This window comes from Hypanus sabinus, chromosome 26, assembly GCF_030144855.1.
Source record: "Hypanus sabinus isolate sHypSab1 chromosome 26, sHypSab1.hap1, whole genome shotgun sequence".
Classification (NCBI taxonomy): Eukaryota; Metazoa; Chordata; class Chondrichthyes; order Myliobatiformes; family Dasyatidae; genus Hypanus; species Hypanus sabinus.
Genome location: NC_082731.1, coordinates 43,361,876 through 43,384,933, shown reverse-complemented (window position 1 = coordinate 43,384,933; position 23,058 = coordinate 43,361,876). Strand labels below are relative to the sequence as shown.

At 40.9% G+C, this 23,058-nt stretch overlaps 1 protein-coding gene across 4 annotated transcripts in view; it reads left to right on the top strand.

Annotated features, from left to right (window-relative positions):
- LOC132381494 (rho GTPase-activating protein 35-like) overlaps positions 1–23,058 on the top strand; it is a 207,648-nt gene that overhangs the window by 82,733 nt on the left and 101,857 nt on the right. For all 4 annotated transcript variants that reach the window (XM_059950936.1, XM_059950938.1, XM_059950935.1 and 1 more), the window contains one exon: positions 876–4,756. In XM_059950936.1, coding sequence (XP_059806919.1) covers positions 1,052–4,756 — 3,705 coding nt within the window. In that variant the 5' untranslated portion in view covers positions 876–1,051. The remainder of the gene's footprint in view (positions 1–875; positions 4,757–23,058) is intronic.

The window sequence follows — 23,058 nt, the reverse complement described above, 5'->3', positions numbered from 1 at the left end:
CTATGCTTAGAGGGGAATTAATGCTAAGTGGTGTAAGATGGCACTTCTGAAAAATCTATCAGTTTTATAGATAAAGAAAATTCCTTTGATAAGAATGAATTAGTTAATAGGCTACAAATTAAAAAAAAATACATCACGTGGATAATGTGCCAGTGAGTGTGAAAATCATGAGTCTGTTAAAATGTACAAATGCTATAAAAAGTATTACTGAAACAAACCAGTGGTTTCTAACACCTTGGTTAATGGTGGGGTCCATGGTACAACAATGGCTGCCTTAAGGAATGCTTTTTATACCTGTGTTGGGACAAAATGATTGGCCTTGTCTAATAAAGTGTTCCCTTTGTCTTGCCCTTTCTCCCATATAAAACTAACTTGTTTTCTCGCTTTCCCAGTTCAAATGGAGCGTCCTTGACTTGAAGCATTTACTGTCTGTTCAGTATTTACGATTTTTATTGCTTTTGTACCAGATATCATGGTTGGCATGTTGTGGGCTGAAGGGCTTGTTCCTGTGCTGAACTATTCTCGGTAAAATTAGGTTGAGTACAGTAGTTAATTTTTAAAATTACCCTTAAATCCTTTGTAATAATTCATTGGCTTTAATTGTGACGTGTAGCGTCATGGTTGGCGCACTACTTCGCGTTGCAAGTTGTAAAATCGATCATTGGGCATCAGAAGCGTGGCGACACCTGCGGGCTGTGTTGGTCACTGATCGCAAATGATGCATTGCACTGTTTTTTGATGTACGTATGATAAATGGGCACCATTGTTGTGTATCTTTCACAAAATTTAGTCGGATACAAAACTTATCTATCTCCATTGCAGTTTCATTTTCCATCCTAATGAATGTTCCTTTTGTCTTGTTTTTCTTTCACAAGGTATTATTAGGACCATATCGTAATACTGGGGATCACAGAAACATGGGGCTTGGAGCTGGTGTTGCAAAAGGTGCCTGTCTGTAACTCCGCACCCGTCAGCTTGCCAGGAGACCCACGGTGGTACTTGAGAGTAGGTACAACTACTAACATGCTGTTGACCGTATCAGGATGATTGGATGCTTATGATGGCAAAAAAACAGGATGCTCGGATCCCAAGTTACAACATCAGTGTGGTGGGATTGTCTGGGACAGAGAAGGAGAAAGGCCAGTGTGGTGTTGGCAAGTCTTGCTTCTGCAATCGATTTGTACGCCCTAAAGCTGATCATTTTCATCTTGACCACACGTCGGTCCTCAGCACCAGTGACTTTGGGGGCCGCGTTGTTAACAATGACCATTTTTTGTACTGGGGCGAGGTAAGTAGAGCGGTGGAGGAAGGAGTGGAGTGTCGAATTCACGTGGTGGAACAGACAGAGTTCATCGATGATCAAACTTTTCAGCCTCACCGGAGCACGGCTCTGCAACCTTACATTAAACGTGCGGCAGCAACCAAATTGGCATCTGCTGAAAAGTTGATGTATATTTGCACTGACCAGTTGGGTTTGGAACAAGACTTTGAACAGAAGCAGATGCCAGAAGGGAAGCTCTTAATTGATGGCTTCCTCCTCTGCATAGATGTCAGCCGGGGTATGAACAGGAACTTTGAGGACCAGCTTAGATTTATCACGAACTTGTATAACCAAATAATAAAAACGAAGAAACCTATCGTGGTGGTGCTGACAAAATGCGACGAAGGGGTGGAGCGATACATCCGTGAAGCTCACTCCTTTGCCATGACAAAAAAGAACCTCCAAGTGGTGGAGACGTCAGCACGATCAAATGTCAATGTGGAATTGGCCTTTAGTACTTTGGTGCAGTTGATAGATAAAAGTCGGTCGAGGCCTAAAATAATTCCATATTATGAAGCATTAAAACAGCAAAGTCAACTAATAGCTAATGCAAAAGACAAGTATGACTACATCATTAGCCAGTGTGTAATCCATTATAATGAAAGTTGGACCAATGCCACTAGGAAAATGCATATGAAAAGTGAATTCCTGGAGTATGTGCATCTCGAAGGAACCCCAAAGGCCAAAAAACTGTTCTTACAGCACATTTTAATGCTCAAAGAGAGGCACATTGACCACTTAAAGAACAAGTACCTCAATAAACTTGTGCTAGCGCTTGATGCCCTTTTCCCTGATCTGAATGAGATTGAGAACTTGAACTGGACCACGGCACAGCAGAGGTTGAAGACCAAGCAGGATTTTTCAGCCTGGTTTGTTGTGCTGAGTGAGACACCCTGGGATAAAACTGATCATATTGATAAAATGGATGACAACCGGATTCCATTTGACTTGCTGGCTGGGAAGTGTGCTGAAGATCAATTTAGAAAGCATTTAGAAAAACTGAAGAATGAAAGAAAAAGAGATGAGATGAGGAGGGCCTTTAAGGAAAATCTGTCATCGTCGCCCTTCATAACTCCTGGAAAACCATGGGAAGAGGCTAGAAGTTTTGTTATGAATGAGGAATTCTATCAGTGGCTCCAAGAGCAAGAATACCAAGATATTTACAGTAGACATCAACGTGAGATTATAGATAAAGCCAAGGATCAATTTCAAGAACTGCTTTTAGAATATTCAGAGTTATTTTATGAATTGGAGTTGGATGCCAAGCCTAGCAAGGAGAAAATGGGTCTCATCCAGGATGTTTTAGGAGATGAGCAACGATTTAAGGCACTTCAGAAACTGCAAGCTGAACGAGATGCTCTTGTGTTAAAACATATTCATTTTGTATATCATCCAACCAAGGAAACATGTCCAAACAGTCAGAACTGTATTGATAGCAAAGTTGAGCAGTTGTTGGCTGCAAAATTTTATCGATCTTCAGATCGAAGCCATCTGAACTCTCATTCGGACTCTAATGCTGACAAGCTGAACCTTGTACTGCTTGGCAAGGATGGACTTGCACATGAACTGGCTAATGAAATTCGAGTGTTATGTACGGATGATAAGTATGTTCTTGAGGGGAAAATGTATGAGCTGTCATTGCGACCGATAGAAGGTAATGTGAAACATCGGGTTAATTCCTTTCAGACACCAACCTTTCAGCCTCATGGTTGCCTTTGCCTCTACAACTCCAAAGAATCTTTGTACTACATAAAAGAGAGCCTAGAGAAACTGAAAGGATCAACTTTGGACCGAAAGGACAATCATTTAGCACAGCTGCCTCTAACACTAGTTCTGGCTTACAAAAGGGAGAGTGGTGGAGAAACACTACAGTCGTTGAGGAACCACGGCCAACAACTTGCCAACAAACTGCAATGCCTTTTTGTTGATGTAACTTCTCACAGTGTGGGTTCTGGACGAAATTTCAGTGAACTACAAATCAATCAGGCCCTGAAAGGCTTATTAGACACTATGAAACGTAATTTGAATCTCGTAAGCTCTTCCCCAAGCATTAAAGACTTAACTGATGCAGATCTCCGAATAGTCATGTGTTTGATGTGTGGTGACCTTTTTGGTGTGGATGAAGTTCTCCTGTCCATTATTCAACCTCATTTTTGTAGTTCATCGCAACCTGGGAACAGTAATTCAGTCACGCTCGAGTTACCAATTGGAACAACACGTAAGCGTGTCGAGCTATCTATTCTCTCCTATCATTCCTCTTTCAACACAAGGAAAAACCAATTAGTTCATGGATACATTATTTTTTACTTGGCAAGACGCAAAGCTTCCTTGGCCATGCTCAGAGCTTTTTTGTCAGACGTGCAGGATATTATTCCTATTCAGTTAGTGGCAGTCTCTGACGGAGCTGAAGGACTGGAGAGCGACGTGTCGCGGGATCAGGTTGAAGAAGGCCAAGAAATTGCTCAAGAGATCTGTGGAAAATTCACCAAAATAACTGGTGGGTATTCCTTTCAGCACAATGTGGAGATCTTTGCCCCATTTTTCAGAGATGCAGCCGAAAAGAAAACCATTGTTGAAGCTTCACACATGTACGATAATGCGGCCGAGGCGTGCAGTAATACGGAAGAAGTGTTTGGCTTTTCTCCAAGGCCCAGCTCACCCCTCAACAATTCAAATTGCTTTGATTATGATGAGGATGTTGAAGGTCCACCCCTACGGGATGAAACTTTTGGGACTCCAGGGATCAAAGAGCAGTCCAAGCTCTCTATGGACCCTGAGGGGAATGAAAACTACTTGCTGAGCAGCACTCTTAGCTCTTTTGAGAGGCTAAGTAACAAAGTACCTCCTCCAGTAAAACCAAAGCCGATGGTACATTTTGACAAACTGGTGAAGAAGATGGATTCCTCTGAGGGGAAAGAACCAGGAAGCAAAGAAATGCAGAGAAAGTCTTCAACGGTAAGCTGGGCACCTTCTGACGATGGGTCCTTCACCTCGGATTATGCAGAGCCAATAGACACGTTGGTAAGACCGAGAGGGGATGAAGAGAATATCTACTCGGTACCGCATGACAGTACCCAGGGCAAAATCATAACCATCAGGAATTCTATTTCTGCCAAGTCGCAGTCGAACGGAAGCGGTAATGGATCCGATAATGAGATGGATATTAGCTCCCTGGATCGTCAGAGGAAACTTTCATCCGTCAGCAAACCATCATTGTACAGGGATCGGTCCAAAAAATTAGGCAAGTTTGCAAGTTATCGCACAAGCTTCAGTGTTGGGAGCGATGATGAACTGGGGTCCTTGTCGTCACAGAAGAAAGCGGAAGCTGATTCATCATTGCCCAAGGGAGAAAATTCAACCAGTACTTACGAAACAGATGGAGATGAGTCAAAGCGAGGGAAGCTCCTTCGTAGCTTGAGAAGGCCAACATCAAAGGTAAGATGCCTTCCTTTTTCAGAATTCTTTCCAAAAAATTTGAGCAAAACTACACAGACTTATCCTTAAGGCAGGGGTTCCCAACCTTTTTTAATGCATGGACCCCTACCATTAACCAAGGGGTCGATGATCCCAGTTTGGAACATCTGTCTTAAGGGAAGGGGTACTGGATAATGTTAAGGTATCATGTCTTGCCCTATTAATAATTAGATTATCCCCAGGTTGGATGAGATCTGTCCTGGGTTACTATCTGGAATAAGGGATAAGCAGGGGTTCTGATGGAGATTTTCGTTAGCCATAGATGAGGTGCCAGATAATTGGAAGTTAGCTAATCAGAGGAGGCTGGCAAGTGTTGCGTATTTGTGGAGAAGTAACTGAGGAAAAGTGCAAAGGAGGTGAGATGTATGTATGTTTGAAAAGGCAGAGACCATAGGTAGTCTGGCTTTATGAGGAAAATCCAACCCCTGTAATATGATTATTTTGAGGAGATGAATAGAAAGGTTAATGATGACAGGTGATTGATGTTGTCATTGTGATCACAAGGTGTTTGATAATGTCCTGTATGGTAGGCTGATCTACAAGGTTAAGACCATAAGATATAGGAGCAAAATTACCCAGTTCAACCCATCGAGTCAGTTCTGCTATTCTGTTATGGCTGATTTATTATCCCTCTCAATGCCATTCTTCTGCTTTCTCCTGTCAACCTCCACCTTAAATACACCCAAAAACAGTCTGTACAGCCTCCTATGGCAAAGAATTGCACAGATTCACCACCCTCTGGCTAAAGAAATTTTTCTTCACCTCTGTTCTAAATGAATGTCCCTGAATTCTGAGGCTGTCCGCCCTCGTCCTAGACTTCCCGATAATTCTTCCTCATCCACTCTACCCAGACCTTTCAATATTCAATGGGATGTGATAAGATAGTAATGGAAGAATGCTTTTCCTATTGGAAATCTGTGGTCAATGGTATATTTTAGCCATTGGTACTATGGTCTTTGTTGCTTATGATATAATTACTAAATTTGTGTTGTGGACAGCAGCGAATGCTATCTACGGCTACAGTACATTATAGATCAGATGGAATTTATTCCTGATAAATGCAGAGTGGTGCAAACTGGGAAATTTTGATTGGGCTAGCACATACTAACCCACGAGGCTTTAAGGAATGCTATTGAATAGAGTAGGGTTTCTCAACTGGGATTCCACAGAACCCTAGATTCCGCAAGAGTTTGTTATTTAAAAAAAATTTTTTTTTGAACTTTGAACAATATGCAGTGCCCATTAACAATTTCATTAGAGTCCTCTCAGCCCAGTATGGTAATGTGCAGTAGGACCGTGTTTATTTGTTTGATTCCATTTCAGTTTTTGACATGAGATGGTGGAAGCCATTGATAATTAGTGAACACTGTATTGCACAGAGGGAATGAATATTTAGCCAACCTTTTTTTTTTTGGGAGCGGGAACGCCAGGGTAGTTAAGCTTAGCTTAACTTTCTTGAGAAGTGGATGGGTAGGCTGATAATTGGTGAGTGCTGTATTGCACGGAGGGGAGGATGGTAGTCTGATAATTGGTGAGTGCTGTATTACATGGAGAGGAGGATGGTAGGCTGATAACTGCTGAGTGCTATATTGTACGGAGGGGAGGATGGTAGGCTGATAATTGGAGAGTGCTGTATTACATGGAGGGGAGGATGGTAGGCTGATAATTGGAGAGTGCTGTATTACATGGAGGGGAGGATGGTAGTCTGATAATTGGTGAGTGCTGTATTACATGGAGGGGAGGATGGTAGGCTGATAATTGGTGAGTGCTGTATTACACGGAGAGGAGGATGGTAGGCTGATAACTGGTGAGTGCTATATTGTACGGAGGGGAGGATGGTAGGCTGATAATTGGTGAGTGCTGTATTACACGGAGAGGAGGATGGTAGGCTGATAATTGGAGAGTGCTGTATTACATGGAGGGGAGGATGGTAGGCTGATAATTGGTGAGTGCTGTATTACACGGAGGGGAGGATGGTGGGCTGATAATTGGTGAGTACTGTATTACACAGATTGCATTCCATTGCAAGACCATGAATTCCAATGGCCAGAGTCAGAATCAGGTTTATTATTTTTGATGTCTGTCATGAAGTTTGTTGTTTTGCATCGATTCTGTTGTATTTCTTTGTTCTACTGTGAATGACTGCAAGAAAATTAATCTCAGGGCAGTATATCTTGACATGTATTTTGATGATAAATTTACTTTGAACTTTGAGAAATCTGATAGTGGAGGGAATGAAGCTGATCCTAAAACATTGTGCGTGTCTTCAGGCTCCTGTACTACCTCCCCAATGGTTATAATGAGATGAGGACATGTCCCAGATAGTGAAGTCCTCAGTGATGGGTACTGCCTTCTTGAGCTACCTCATCTTGAAGGTGTCCTCAATGGTGGGAAGGCTGGAGCTTTTTCCAATCCTGTGCATTAGTGGTTCCATATAAAATAGTGATATAACCAGCTAGTGGTAGAATGCAACCAGGAAATCCCTAGATTTGACCAGTAGGCTCAGGATACTTGGCTTTAGTTCTGGTCTGAAGAAACTTGCTGGCACTAGTGAAAGTACTCATAAATTTGTAAAGTGCTGATGTTTCTGGAAAAACTCTGACCAATAGATCATTGTGGCCAATCAGTTGTACCGTTCCTCAAGCAAACTTTGTGCTCTGTGTACTTTCAAAGTAGTTTTAAAGAAGTGGATCGCTCTGTAGAGATTTGACAGAAGATGTGACCATCAGCAGTGGAGTGAATAGAATGGGCATACTTGGCCACATTGGAAGTTCAGTGATTCCATTTAATTTCAGAGAATGTATATGGTTATGCAACCTGAAATTCTTGTCCTTCGCAGAAGTCCACGAAACAGAAGAAATACCCTAAAGAATGAATGACAGAAAAACATTAAAACCTTGAACCCCCCCCCCCACCACGCATGAGCTGCAGCAAAGCATTAACCCTCCCTCCACCTGCCTCAGGAAAAGCATTACCTCCCCCAGCCCTTTCTAGTTTCCATACCAGGGATGGGACTCTTACAAAATGGTGAGGCCTGCTTGAGCTTGGAAGTTGGGCTGTGTCTTGATGGAGACTCTCCGACTCATGGGAACATCCCGACATGTAGTCTGTCCTGCCAACTAGGGTCTCAGTGAGATCACCCCTTGTGAATTACTGTAGCTGGTTGTGACAAGGCAATTCTCTCGCCCCAGGAACTAAGACTAGTGAATCCTTTGGAATTCCTCTTGTCAGATGCCTTTCTTACATACAGGGACATTGCTTGTGCACGGTACTTCAGCAGTGCTCTATTTCTGTAACAATAATTGTCCGATTTTGAATCTCCAACCAACCTGTGAATAACGGCAAATATGCATCACTTGCTGCATTTGCATGCTAATTTTTTTTTATGACCCGTGCACGAGCCCTTTTTATTGTGTGGCCTTCCAGAAACATCTTCTCTAGTTGAAACAACGGTCTGCCTTTAGAATTCCTTGCACATTCAAGATTGTCATTCATCGGTATACAGATGTGAAGGAGAATGAAATCCAGATCTGATGCAGCCTAAAATAATCGCAATAAGCAGAGAGAACACAATAATATAAACAGAAAAATTATATATACTTAAGATGGGCGTTATGTGCAATCATCAGTCTATGTATATAGACACTAGGTATAGGGCGATTCTGACAGGAAGTGATGAAGTGGGGAGTGTTTGATGGGTAAGTGGGTGGAGGTGTTCATTAGCTTGATGGCTTGGGGGAAGTTGCTGATTTTTAAGTATATATCACCTTGACGATGGGGAGGAAGGTGGCAATGATGCATTGGCAGTTTAATTACCCGTTGTAGAACCCTCCTGTCCGCAGCAGTGTAGTTTCCATCCCGTACAACTTGATAGGATGCTCTCTCTACTGTGCATCTGTAGAAAGTTGTAATAACCTTCACCCGCTTCAAAAAGTATAGGCATTGGTGAGCTTTCTTGACTGAGGAGATTGTATTCTAGAACCATGAGAGGCCATGCATGATTTGCGCTCCTAGGAGTTTGAAACTGCTTCTGGTTTCCACTGCTGCGCTGCTAATGTAAAGGGGGGAGGGGGTGTGAGTTCTCCTGAAGCTGATAATCATCTCCTTCATCTTGTTGACATTGAGGAAGAGGTTATTTGCCTGGCACCCGGCCTCGAGCTCTTCAGCCTGCTCTCTGTGGGTTGTCTCATCATTGTTGGCGAGCCATGCTACATCAGTGTAATGCACTGCATCTATTTATATATTTACTTATTGAGATACAGCGTGGAATAGGCCCTTCGAGTCGAGCCGTGCCACCCAACGATCTCCTGATTTAATCCCAGCCTAATCGCAGGACAATTTACAATGAGCAATAACCTTCCAACTGGGACATCTTTGGACTGTGGGAGGAAACCCACGCAGCACAGGGAGAACAAACAAGCTCCTTACAGGCAGCTGGTTTGTAAAGCATTGTGCTAACCACTACGCCACTGTGATGTCCATAAGCTTCATTTGCCAAGAGCTTACCCACTCATTCAAACTATCTACGTTCCCTTCCAAAGTCCTGATAGACCCTTCAAGGTCATGTTTCAAGTCATTAATAGAAGTTGTAAATTAAGATAAAGATTAACTTTGTCACATTTATGTCAAACCATACAGTGACGAGTTTGTGGCAAATTAAATCAGTGAGCAATGTGCTGGGCAGCTTGTGAGTGTGGCTCTGCTTCCAGTGCCAACATAGCATGCCCACAACTTACTAACCCTAATGCTTGCACTGTGGGGTGAAACTGGAGCACTCTGAGGAAACCTATGCAGTCATAGCAACAGGGATTGAACCCATGATTTTACAGCTGGTGCTGTAATAGCGTTATCCTAACTGCTATGCTATCATATTAATTATCAATTAAAAGTTGATGGACAACAATTATTTAACTAACAACTGAGTATATTCCCACAGCTTTAAAAGAAAACCACGTTTCTTCAGCATTTTCTCTGCAGTTATCAAGCTTCAGTTATAAAATCATAAGGTATAGGAATAGAATTAGACCATTTGGCCCATCAAGTCTTTGCCACCATTTCATCGTGATTGATCCATTTTCTCTCTCAGCCCCAATCTCCAACCTTCTCCCCGTATCCCTTCATGCCCTGACTAATCAAGAATCTAACAACCTCTGCCTTAAATATACCCAGTGTCTTAGCCTCCATAGCCACCTGTGGCAACGAACTTAATCCAAGTTTGCATCATTCCCCAATATTATGTGCTCTTGTACACCAGGATTTTATGTGGCAAATTATCAAATATTTTCTGAAAATTCAAATACTCCTCATCTATAGGTTTCCTTTAATCAATTATGCATATTATATAAATCAAAGAACTCTTAACAAATTTGTCAAACATGATTTATCATGCACAAAACCATTATGATTTGGTTTGATTACATTTTTTTCTAAATATCTAGCAGCTTTTCTTGATTTGTTGACTTCAAATTGCCAGTAATGGATATCAGAATAACAAGCCTTCCATCCTTTTTTAAAAGAAATGAAGTCACATTTGTGATTCTCCCATCTGCTGGTATCTTCCTTGAAATCAGTGAGTTTTGAAAAACTTCAGCCATGGTTGCACTGACTGCTTTCTAGAAAATCCTTAAAGTCATTGGGACCAGACCACACTAAGTTAATCTCTTCCTTTTTATATCCATAAATACCTTGCTGTTTGCTTCTGATTTTGTCATATTTTCCCTCCATCAATTTCTTCCTCAATCTCCCACTGTTGCTTTTTCTAAAATTTCCAATTGGTTGTATTTATTTATTGAGATATAACATGGAATATTATTCCTCTGGTCCTTCAAGTCATGCCACCCAGCAGTCCCCCGTTTTAATCTAAGCCTAACCACAGGACAATTTGCATTGACCCAACTAACCTACCATTGGCAAACAAAATGCATTAGATCCCGATGAAGGGTCTCAGCTAGAAACGTCAATTGTTTCTCCAGTTTTTTGTGTGTTTTTCTCTGGGTTTCTGGTATCTGCAGATTTTCTTGTATTTGTGAACTTACCAACCAGTACATCTTTAGACCATAGGATAAAACCCACGCAGCCACAGGGAGAATATACAAACTCCTTACAGACCACAGAGAGTGTTGAACCTGGATTACCTGTACTGCAAAGTGTTGTGCTAACCTCTACACTACTGTGCCATACCAATTCTGTGTTGTTCCACAGTCCCATGTCACTTTATATGCTTTAGTCCTTGATTAAATATTTTCTTTGACCTCCTTTGTTAAGTTAACAGGATTTTAGCAGGCATGTTCCTCTTTCTCCTGGGATCTCCTTTTCTAATTAGGATAAATTTCTGCCAAGTGTTTTGGATTAGCTCTTTAAATATCTGCTTCTGCTTATCCTCTGAGCTGGGTTTTGGTGTGAAATGGATTGCATAAATGGTATTGGTTATGGACCCTAGGTTTTTTTGCCCTCAAACTGTATCTGAAATTTTACAATATTTTGATCGCTCCTCCCTAGAGGATCCTTAACACAGCATGATTTATTAATCCTACTTCATTAGAAGACATAACCAAAACTAAACTAAGCTGTTTCTGGGGATGTTCTATAAGAAGCAGTCCCTGACAAATTCCACAAATTCTCTTCCGCTCTGCCTTTAATGGCTTGAACACTCCAATAAATATCACCCATACTGCATTTCTGAGCTCATCTTCCTTTTGATATCTCCCTGTTTATACTCTGTCCTATTGAGAGGCAGTGCTTGAAGGGAGGTGCCAAAGGCAGAACTTCCGGTCCATGGTCTCTTGTGCCAAGGTGAGGCCACCCTTGGGGTGGAGGTAGCCATCTCGGTAGCCTCCAACCTGAATAACAATTTCTTCTCATTTAAGAGAAAAGAAAATCCCTCTCCTTCTATTCCCCACCCTGGTCTTTTACCTCTTCTCACCTGCCTGTCACTTCCCCCTGGGCCCCCCCCTTCCCTTTCTCTTGTAATCCACTCTCCTATCAGATTGCCCTTTACTTTTTCCACCCACCTGATTCCCTTCACCTTTGAGCTATCCTCCTTCCCCTCCCTCCACCTTTTTATTCTGGTGCTTTCCCCCTTCCTTTCCAGTCCTGAAGAAGAGTCTCAGCCCAAAACATTGACTGTTTATTCACTTCCATAAATGCTGCCTGACCTGCAGAGATCCTGCAGCATTTTCTGTGTATCTTTGTTTGTTCATGGCTCCTTCTAACCCCCCCCACCGCCCGGTATTTGTTACTTCCATAGAAACTGATAGCACATTATCCATTGCATTTATTTCACTCAGCACCACGCTGATTCCTTGATGAACAAAACCACCTTCAACTCCTTCCCTTTTTTGGAATATGCCGTTCCCAGTGCTTGGTCACCTTGCAGCCATATCACTATAGTAGTATTGTGAAATGCCTTGATAACCTGCTCAAATCCTGATTAAGTTGGAAGCTGCAGCCTTGTTGGGAGCCAGAAGTGCTAACTGCGGAACCGAGGTAATATTTGGTTGCATTAGCACAGCATGTGGGATCTATTGAGGGAGACAGCATTATAAGTGTTAAATAGCAGTTGCCTCTGTGAAGAGAAAACATGCAAGTCTTTCTAACTGTTCTAAGCTAAGCTTTAAAAAGGTACTGTACAAATCAATAAATAACATGAAGCAAAATGGAAAGATGTGAGTACACTCTGAATTTTACTTTTGAGGTGCGCTAGCAATTTTAAACACCACAATGTGAATTTCAGCTACTTCCAACAGCTCAATAACAGCCTTTTTAAAAAAAAATCTTAGTGTACATTCCATTTCTTTAATGTACACAAGCTGACTGTTTCTAGCTTTCTTTTTTGGCCCAGGTTCAAATACATAAGCCTCTATCTCCAGTCAGCCAAGGCTCCCTGACCTTGCCAGTTTTACCTGTCTCCCTAACAGGAGCATGGACTTTTGATAGCATGCTATTTAAAAGGTCTTTCCTTTTGATCAGGTTTATGGGGGGCGGGGGGGAAGCTACTGCGCAGGACCAGAAGAAGTCGCTGAGGGTTGTAAATTTAGTCAGCTCCATCTTGGGTACTAGCCCTCAAAGTACCCAGGACATCTTCAAAGAGTGGTGTCTCAGAAGGGCAGCATCCATTATTAAGGACATCCAACAACCCGGGCATGCCCTTTTCTCACTGTTACTATCAGGTAGGAGGTACAGAAGCCTGAAGACACACTCAATGATTCAGGAACAGCTTCTTCCCCTCTGCCATCTGATTCCTAAATAGACATTGAACCCGTCAATACTATCTCACTTTTTTAATATATTATTTGTTTTTGCATGATTTCTAATCTGTTCAATATACATATACTGTAATTGATTTACTCATTTATTTATTAATATTTTCTCTATATTATGTCTTGCATTGAACTGCTGCTGCTAAGTTAACAAATTTCACGACACATGCTGGTGATAATAAACCTGATTCTGATTGTAATATACATGACTCTTCATATGGTGCTCTCCCTGATTTCATGAAATAGCTTGCCCTCTGCATTTAACGTGAAACAGTGCAGAGCTCTGCTGATCTCTGAAACATGTGTGATATGTAAACATCAGAAATGCTCTGCATTTGGAGAATATCAGGTTTATATAATTTCAGTACTATGACCTGTATGCCTAGAATTGCCCATTTGCAATGTCTTTTGAACTTGTTTGCCTCAGTTTTAGGTGCAGAGGTACATACATGAAGCTCTCATCATGATCACAGGTTTATTATTGGATCAGGGGGAGGGGGCTGGAATACAACAGTCTCCTTTTGGTATTCCTGGATAACGGATAGCAGAAATATCCCGGTTCTAATTTGGAGCCTCTGCACATTATTCACTATCTAACATTTCAGCTTAAGGTCATTATTTTTTTTAAAGGGTGCTGCCTAACCATTTTAAAAACAAAATCCATATTAATTGGTAATGTTGTTTTGACCGATGACAGATGGGCAATGCATTTATTTATTGAGAGATTCCATGCGGAGCAGGTTCCTCTGGCTCTTCGAGCTGCATTGCCCAGCAACCCGCCTACTTCACCTTAGCCTGATCCCAGGACAATTTTCAAAGGCCAATTAAGCTACTAACCGGTTTGTCTTTGGACTATGGGAAGAAACTGGAGCACCGTGAGGAAACCCACACATTCCACAGGAAGGACATGCAAACTTCGCGCACGGAATGCCAAAATTGAGCTCCAGCCACCCTGACACCCCGAGCTGTAATAGTGTTGCACTAACCACTGCGCTTTACTCCCCTAAAGAACGAACAAAATGAATTGCAGCAACTCACTTTAGGTAGTGTACGGTAGGTTGTAAAGAAAGCTTTTGACCCATTGGCCTTCAAAATTAAAGTATTGAGCAGTAGAGATGGGGCGTTTTGTTGGAGTTGTGTGAAACATTTGTGAGGCCTAATTTGGAGTATTGTGTGCTGGTTCAGTCACCTGCCTACAGGACAGATCTAAATAAGGTTAAAAGAGTACAGACAAAACTTACAAGGATTTTGCCAGGTCTGGAGAACCTAAGTTATAGAGAAAGATTGAATAGGTTAGGACTTTATTCCTTGGCATGTAGAAGTCTGAGGAGATTTGGTAGAGGTATAGAGAATTGAGGGGTATAGATGAGGTAAATGCAAGTAGGCTTTTTCCATTAAGGTTGGGTGGGACTACAACCAGAGGTCATGGGTTAAGAGTGAAAGGTGAAATATTTAAGGGGAAACATTTTCACTCAGAGGGTCATGAGAATGTGGAACGAGCTTCCAGCGTAAGTGGTGCAATTTCGATTTCAGCATTTAACGGAGGTTTGGATAGGTACATGGATAGTGGTATGGAAGGCTATAGTCCCAGTGCAGGTCCATGGGAGTAGGCAGGTTAAATTGTTTTGCATGGGCTAGATGGTTCAAAGGGCCTGTTTCTGTATTGTGGTTTTCTATGATTCTTAATTAATGAATAAGAGTATATTTTCCAACTGCACAATGAAGAATAGATGAATATAAATAGTGTTTTTAATCTGTTACTTTTACAAGTCCTGATTAGGTGACCACTGTCACCATGCAGACGATCTCTGGAGATAATGGCTGGGGTCATTGTAAAAACCCGTCTTGTAAGCACACTGCCCAGAAGAAAACAATGGCAAACCACTTCAGTAGAAAAATTATGCCGAGAAAAATCATGGTCACCATGATCGTCCATGGCACAAAATGATGATGACTTTTGGAGAGTGGTTATCAGCATTGACTTGGGAGTTGCTCAGCGATCTCCTCTCTGTCTAGTTGGAAGTGCAGTCTCCATCTGAACTTTTTGAACTATTTGCGATCCTTATTTGTTTGCTATAGTTCATAAGCTCTGTGTTTACTTTCTTGAAGTGAATAGTTTTTGTATTCTTTTCATGAAAGTCCGGCAGTGTGAGGGTGATTACTGAAGTAATGCTTGGGGTGATGTTGAACTGGCTGAGAAGAGTTTCCAGGTTCTGAATTGGTCGATAGTCATTACTGATGAAACTATTCGCTGAGTGTATAATCTCACCACTAACACAGGACACAGAATTTTCTCAAAAGTGTACTTCCTCAGAATTTTTAACTTTATGATAGACCATCTGAAGCTGAATGCACCTATAGTTTCAAACTATTTATATCATGTAGGAATTGAGAGGAAAAATAAATTCACTTTTATTGAATACAATACTTTTAATTGCATAATGATGCTGACACTTTGTAATAGTTCCACTAAGCTTGAAATGTTTTGACGTTTTGGTGATTTTGGTTAGTACTCAGTGTCTGAGGTTTGTCGCTTAAGTGTCCAATAATAATCAGTCAGCATTGATAGATTTTAGTTGCACAGATACCGTTTCTCCATGCCTGCAATGTCCTGGTGAAACCTTCCACCATGCTCGTCACTGATAGTGCCAAGATTTGCAGGGAAGAAACCTAAATGCGGATGCAGAAAATAAATCATTAGTGACATGTCGCACTTAATGGTTTTGTATGCTTGAAGTATGTTGTCAACCAGTTGCTTGTAGTTGGCTAGAAAATTTTCAATAATAGCTTGCGTTTTTCTCCAGTCCCACTAGATGCTCTTCAAATTGCCTGTCCTTGATGACTTGATTTGTGGACCATCAAAAATGCACAATTTAATGTTGACATCAGTTATTCTGGCTTGAATTAGGATTTGAAATAACAAATATAGGTGATTTAAAAAGAAATTGTGCTTGATCGGGAATTTTCATGGCAATTTTCATGATCAGCAGCCTAAAATCCATGAGATACACCCAGAAGTATTCAGGAAGCAAAATCTTTGTTGTCTAATGTGACTTCTATTTTACCAGACGTTTTCTCTTATTCCTTGTCTGTAAAAGAATGTTATTTTAAAACATCCAGACACACAAATTAGGTTAAAGCTAGTTTTAATTTTAATTTGTTTCTGATGAATACCTTTATTATATATTACACTAAATATTGTTGCTGCCCGTTCACCAGTCTGTTAAGAGCTCTGAAGAATTGCAACTGAGTGCTTTTTATTTGAATGTGGTCTCAGAACAAAGATGTGTTTGGAAAAACAACTACTAGATTCTGCTGGCAAGCCCGAGGTCTCTCAGAAGATTCCAAATCTCAGCTCAAACTTTGTGCCAATAGGATCGCTGCAGTCCCACAATGGAACGCAGAGATGCAAGAAATAGAAATAGACTATCCGCCCCCTTAAGCCTGCTCCACTATTCAACGATCACAATGCTCTGATCATTGGCCTGAGCTGCACTTTCCTGCTCATTTTCCCATAGTTACTGATTCCCCCGCAGACAAAAAAAAATCGCATCTCAGCCTCCCGCATGCTCCCTTAGCGGGGTTAGTTCAACTGACCTGTGTTTTGTAGCTGGAGTTGACATTGAGTTTGCATGCCTTGCTTGTAGACCCGGTTGTTTCTGTCTGGTACTGGATAACGTCCAGTCCCTAAGAAATAGGCCTCATCATTAGTATGCATGCTAGAAAGATTAGAAGCTGGTTGAAACAAAAGTGCTCTGCGATAGAGGTGGTTAAGAACTATTCAGGTGGTTTGATAATTTGAAAGCTATTAGCTGTGGCCCCTATCAAATTCATCGATGCACTGTGTGCTCACCTACAAGGTCAGCTTGCTGTGAAGGGTATTGTGTGACTCTTGGCAAAAGTAATGAATCACAATATATGCATGGGGAGACTTTCGAAGTTGGCATCTGTGTTAATTATTTGACTTGAAGTTGAATTGCCCTATATTGTACTGTCATGGGCAGACACCAGTCATATGGATTGCTGACACACACTCCATCAGCATAGGTAGAATATAGAGCTGTGTACATAGCCCCCTGCTCTGCTCACTTTCTGCTTATGATTGTATGGCTAAGTACAGCCCCAATATTGTATTTGTTTGCTAATGACATCACTGTTGTGACAGGTGGTGACAAATTGACATATAGGAGGAAGATTTTTTTCAAATTTTGTTTCTAGAAAATTTTTCTCCGAACCCTTGAGTCAGTGTCAAAATTATGTAAACCATAGCTTACAAAGCATAAAATTATCCATAAAATAAAACCAAACGTGGCAGAAATATATATTAATGTAATAACCAAGCATCTATTAGACCTCTAATAACAGAAAAGACTACCATTCAGCAATATGCTTCACTACTATATTCACCACAATTTGCCCCCCCAGGAAATCAAAATATTTGGCCCATTTTTGTGTTTAGATGTCCAATCTATCAAACTGTTTGTAAGATATGCGTTCAAAAGCTGCCACTTTGGCTATTTCTGTGACCTGCTCCTGAAACGATGGTCCCCCCCAAGTTCCTCCAACCTCTAAGTATAATTTGTCTTCCTGCCATTATACTTGTCTGGATCCAATTTTGAGAGTGTTTATCCCCAAGTAACGCAAGTATGTCTCCCAAGTCAAAAAGTCTGGGGCAGAAAGGGAGTTAAATATCTGAAACTTCACCAATATACTTTTGTATCATAATCCAAAATTCTTGAATTCTGGGACAGGACCAGAGCGCATGTACTAAGTCCCCTTTATCTGCCTCACAGTACCAGCATTCAGGGGGTATTTTCCAACCCTAATCTATGTAACCTTGCTGGAGTCCAATAGAAACGTTGTAGGATCTTAAACTGAATAAGGCTCTTGATGTTATTTTGACATTTTTGCAGATTTTATTCCACTCTTTTGTCTCAAAAGTCACAATCAGGTCTTTTTCCCGTGCTCTTTTAAGACCCAACAGAATTTTGTCCCCGGAAAGATTGAAAGTCTGAGAGGTGTCACAAGAACGACCTCTCACTCAACATCAGCAAATCCAGAGCTGGTTTTGCTAGACACAAAGATTTTGCTTCCCATATACTTTTAGTTGTATCTTGTGGATTTTGGGCTGGTGATCATGAAAATCACCATGAAATTACCCTATCATGCACCTTTTTTTGAAATGGTCTATATTTGTTTTTCCAATTCATAACTTGTCAAATATTGACTGTAGGAAGAAGAAACTGGAGGCCCATGAGCAAGTCTTCCTTGGGGAGACTGAGGTGGACAGTGTCAGTAGCTTTAAATTCCTTGGCATTAACAAATCACAGGATCTGTTCTGGGACCAGCGCTTAGAAGGCATGGCAGTGTCTCTACTTTCTTTGAAGTTTATGTAGATTTGGCATGTCAATGAAAGCTTTGACAACCATCTATAGATGCACAGTGGAGGGTAACCTAATAGGTTGCATCATGGTCTGATATGGAACAAATAGGGGAAAAAAGACCTGCAGAATGGTGTATCTACAGAGTGTATCACAGGCAGAGTCCTTCCCACCACTGGGTATATAGTACATAGAGCACTACAACAAGAGAGAAGCATCCATCATCAAAGACCTCTGCCATCCAGGCCTTCTCACTGCTACCAATGGGCTTGGGATGCCACACCACCAAGTTCAGGAAGTTCAAATCATTGCCCCTACAACCACCAAGCTCCTGAATTGGTGTGGATAACTTCATTCACCACTACCCTGAACAGATTCTTCCATCTACAGTCTCACTTTCAAGGACTCTTAACAACTTATGTTCTCAGATTTATTGTTGTTTGCCCAGGCAAAAGTTTGTCCTTGCACCTTGGTGTTTGCCGGGCTTGGTCTGTTCATGTTATAGTTGTTTGTAAAATTCTGTTGTATTTCTTTGCTCTGTTAAAAACGTTTCTTAAAGTTCAAAAGTAAATTTTATTATCGAGTACATGTCACCAGAAGCAACCCAGAGATTCTTTTTCCTGCAGGCATACTTAGCAAATCTATAGAACAATAGCTGTAAATGGGATCAATGAACAACAAACTGTGCAAATATAAATAAATAGCAAGTATGAAAGAACTTGAAATAACAAGATAGAGATAAAGTGAGACCATCGGTTGTGGGAATACCAGAAATAGAATGAGTGTAGTTATTCCCTTTTGTTCAAGAGCCTGATGCTTGAGGGGTAGTAACTGTTTTTGAACCTGGTGGTGCGAGTCCTGATGTACTTGTATCTTCTACCTGATGGCAGCAGTGAGAAAAGAGCATGGTCTGGGTGGTTGGGATCTCTGGATGCTACTTTCCTACAACAACATTTCATTTAGATATGCTGAATAGTTGGGAAGGCTTTACCTGTGATGTACGAAGCCAAATTCACTACCTCTTGTAGGATTTTCCATTCAAAGGTATTAGTGTTTCCAGAACTAGATCGATTTTTTTTTTCAGTTAGTCGATACACACCGTCCACTACACACCTTTAGAAGTTTGACTAAGTTTCAATGTCGTGCAGAATCTCTGCAGATATCTTGAGAAGCAGAGATGCTGTTGTGCGTACTTTGCAATTGCACTAACACCCGCACTTGCGTGCCGGGTCCTCTGAAATAGTCACATCCAGGAATTTGCTGACCCTCTCCGCCTCTGATCCTCCAATGAGAACGGGCTCATGGATCTCTAGTTTCCCTATCAGTTCCTTAGAATGCACACATGTTGCTGAAGGAACTCAGCAGGCCAGACAGTATCTATGGAAAAGAGTACAGTTGACTAAGACTCTTCAGCAGGACAGTTCCTTGGTTTTTGGTGAAATTTGTTAACTTTATGACAGTGAAATAGATTAATATATAGGGGAAAAAGCTGAATCACAGTAAGTATATATGTCTATTAAATAGTTAAATGCATTAATGCAAATTTTGTATGCAAGTATTGAAGTTAGCGTTCAAGGGTTCAATGTCCATTTAGAAATCGGATGGAAGCTGTTTCTGAATCATTGAGTGTATGCCTACCTCCTTCCTGATAACAATGTGAAGAGAGCTTGTCCTAGGTGATGGGGGTCCTTGATGATGGATTCTGCCTTCCTAAGGCACTGCTCCTTGAAGATGTCTTGGATACTACAGAAGATAGAGCTGACTAATTTTGCAAGTTTCTGCAATTTTGCTTCAATTTTATGCAGTAACCCCCCCCCCCCCCCCATACCAGACATAATAGCAAACATCTGCACTTCATGGAAAGTGACAGTTTAAAAATAAATTGGCATATTCAGCCAACTTTGTGATTTATCACAAACTTTTTTTAAACGTACATCTTAATTTGGAATGCCAGTCACTGACACTAGATATATCATAAAACAAATCATTGTTCAGTTTTAATGCTTTGTACTGTGGTGATATTTATTGTGTCTAATTGCTCAGGAACACTTAAATTTAGCAAAGGGCAGGAGCAGAAATGTTTGTCTTTGTAATAGTAAATACAAGATAAACTTGCTCATGTCAACTTGGCCAAAGTGTGCCAGCTATCTATTGCAACTGGTCTGGTAATGCTATGTCAGTATCTATTAAAAGGACTATGAATGTTGAGATGAGCTTAAATATATTTGCCACAGAGAGTTAAATAATACAATCTGCTTGTGCAGGGTGGACTATTGGAGGCTCCATAATAATTGAGGAACAGAAGCATGACAGCAGTGAGTAGCGAGAGCTTCCCAACCTGGGGTCTACAGACCCCTTGGTTAATGGCAAGGCTCCCTGGCATTTTAAAAAAAAAAGGCTGGGAACCCCTGTTCTATAACAAGGCAAGGATTTGGTTGCTATTGATTGAGCTGTCAAAAAAATGGAGGAAAAGAATTCTCTCTTCCAAAGATGGTCTTAGTATTATTCTTTGCAGGTCAATATTCGATCATGCTCTTGAGAGTTTTTTTTCATGGAAATACACTTAAGAAATTTTGTGTTGCATGCATGGTCCGAGAAGGCAACATATATTGCAGTAAATCTGTAGAGAAAAATTTAATTTATTCCCATTTTACAAACACCAATAAATCACTTGTTGGCATCAAACTTATTATGGTAAGCTTAATAAATAACTTCACAAAAATGCTGCTCATTTTGGATATATGTAATGGAGCAGGGTGATGAATGACCTTATGATTTAGTGTTAGCATAACACCTGAATCTCGCTCCATTGCTCACCAATGTCTCGTATCTATCTAATGTCGAAAATAGAACCAATTCCATTCTTTCCCTCAGATTTCCGTCTATTTTTTCTCCTTGCCAAACAATTCATTATGCTGCACGTACACTTCACCTTGTACCATCCCATCTCCTGTTCATTTGAGTACGTTCATATTTGATTGTTGTTTTACCTGCTTAATAACATTATTTTTTTAATTTTTAAAGGATGTATTTAAGAAAATAAAACATCTTTGACAAGTTTTAGCCCAGTGGCAAAAATAAGCATTCAGTATCTCAACAGTTGTTGTAGTGGCTAAGGGCTTTTGGGAAGCACAGTCATAGAAAAGTACAGCACTGAAACTGGTGCTTTGGCCCATCTCATCTATGCCGAAGGCATTTAACCTGACTACTCCCACTGACCTGCTTCGGGACCATAGCCCTCCATGCCCTTATTATCCATGTACCTATCCATCTTCTTTTAAATGTTGAAATCAACCTCTCATACACTCCTTGTGTTGGCAGCTCATTCCACACACTCTCAGCCCTCTGAGTGAAGAGGTTTCCTCTCATGTTCCCTTTAAACTTTTCTTCTTTCACTCTTAACCCACGACCTCTGGTAGTAGTCCCATCCAACCTCAGTAGAAAAACCCTGTTTGCATTTACCCCATCTACAGCCCACATAATTTCAGATACTTCTACCAAATCTCCTCTGTCTTCTACATTCTAAAGAATAAATTCTGAACTTTCCTTATAACTCGGGTTCCCCCGACCCCGCAACATCTTGTAAATTTTCTCTGTACTCATTCATCCCTGTTCACATCTTTCCTGTAGGTAGGTGACTCAAACTGCACACAGTACTCCAAATTGGGTCTCACCAATGTCTCATACAACTTCAACATAATATCCCATCTCCTGTACTCAGTATATTGATTTATGAAGGCCAACATACTAAAAACGTTCGTTACAACCCTATCTGCCTGTGATTATGGACCTGTATTCCCAGATCCCTTTATTCTACCACTCTCCTCAGTGACCTGCCATTCACTGCATAAGTTTAATGGGTTTTGGTATAGGGTTAGCGCAATGCTTTACAGTACAGGCGATCCGGGTTTATTTCCCACTTTTGCCTGGAAGTAGTTTCTATGTTCTTCCTGTGATTGTGTGGGTTTTCCTCTCTCAGCCTGAAGACGAACTAGTTGCAAGGTTATTTAGGATGGCATGGTTCAAAGGGCCGAAAGTGCCTGTCCGCGCTGTATCTGTATAAAATAAAAATAAAATTAATAAATTTGTGATCTGCTTTCGTCAGATATTTTGCACTACAGTTTTTGGCTTCCTTGGCAATCTTGCAAATTCTATATATTGCCAAATGAATTAGTAAATACCATACTAGTGTTATGAATTTCAGAATTTTATTTGACCTATGCATAAAATACCATGAGTAATATCAGTAGCATGTCAATGATTTAATGAGGGAATGCTAAATTAATAAAGTTAGTAAATAGAGAACTTGGTGTGGAGTTCCCAACCTTTTTTATGCCATTAATCAATGCCATTAAACAAGGTGTCCATGGACCCCAGGATGGGAACCCCTGGGTTAGAGCATACAGTTGAATTTACTGGTTTGGAAGGCTTGATCGCATTCACTTCTCATTTTCCCATGGCATCAAAAGAGGGCACACCTTTTCTGATTTTCAGAGCATTACCTCAGGAGCATTTGACCTATGTCTATCTAAAGCCTGTCAAATAGTCTCCCACCCTGCTCAACATTTTAATTCAACAATTTCTCAGTTTGTAACCCGTTCACAATCCTGCCGCATCCTGTACT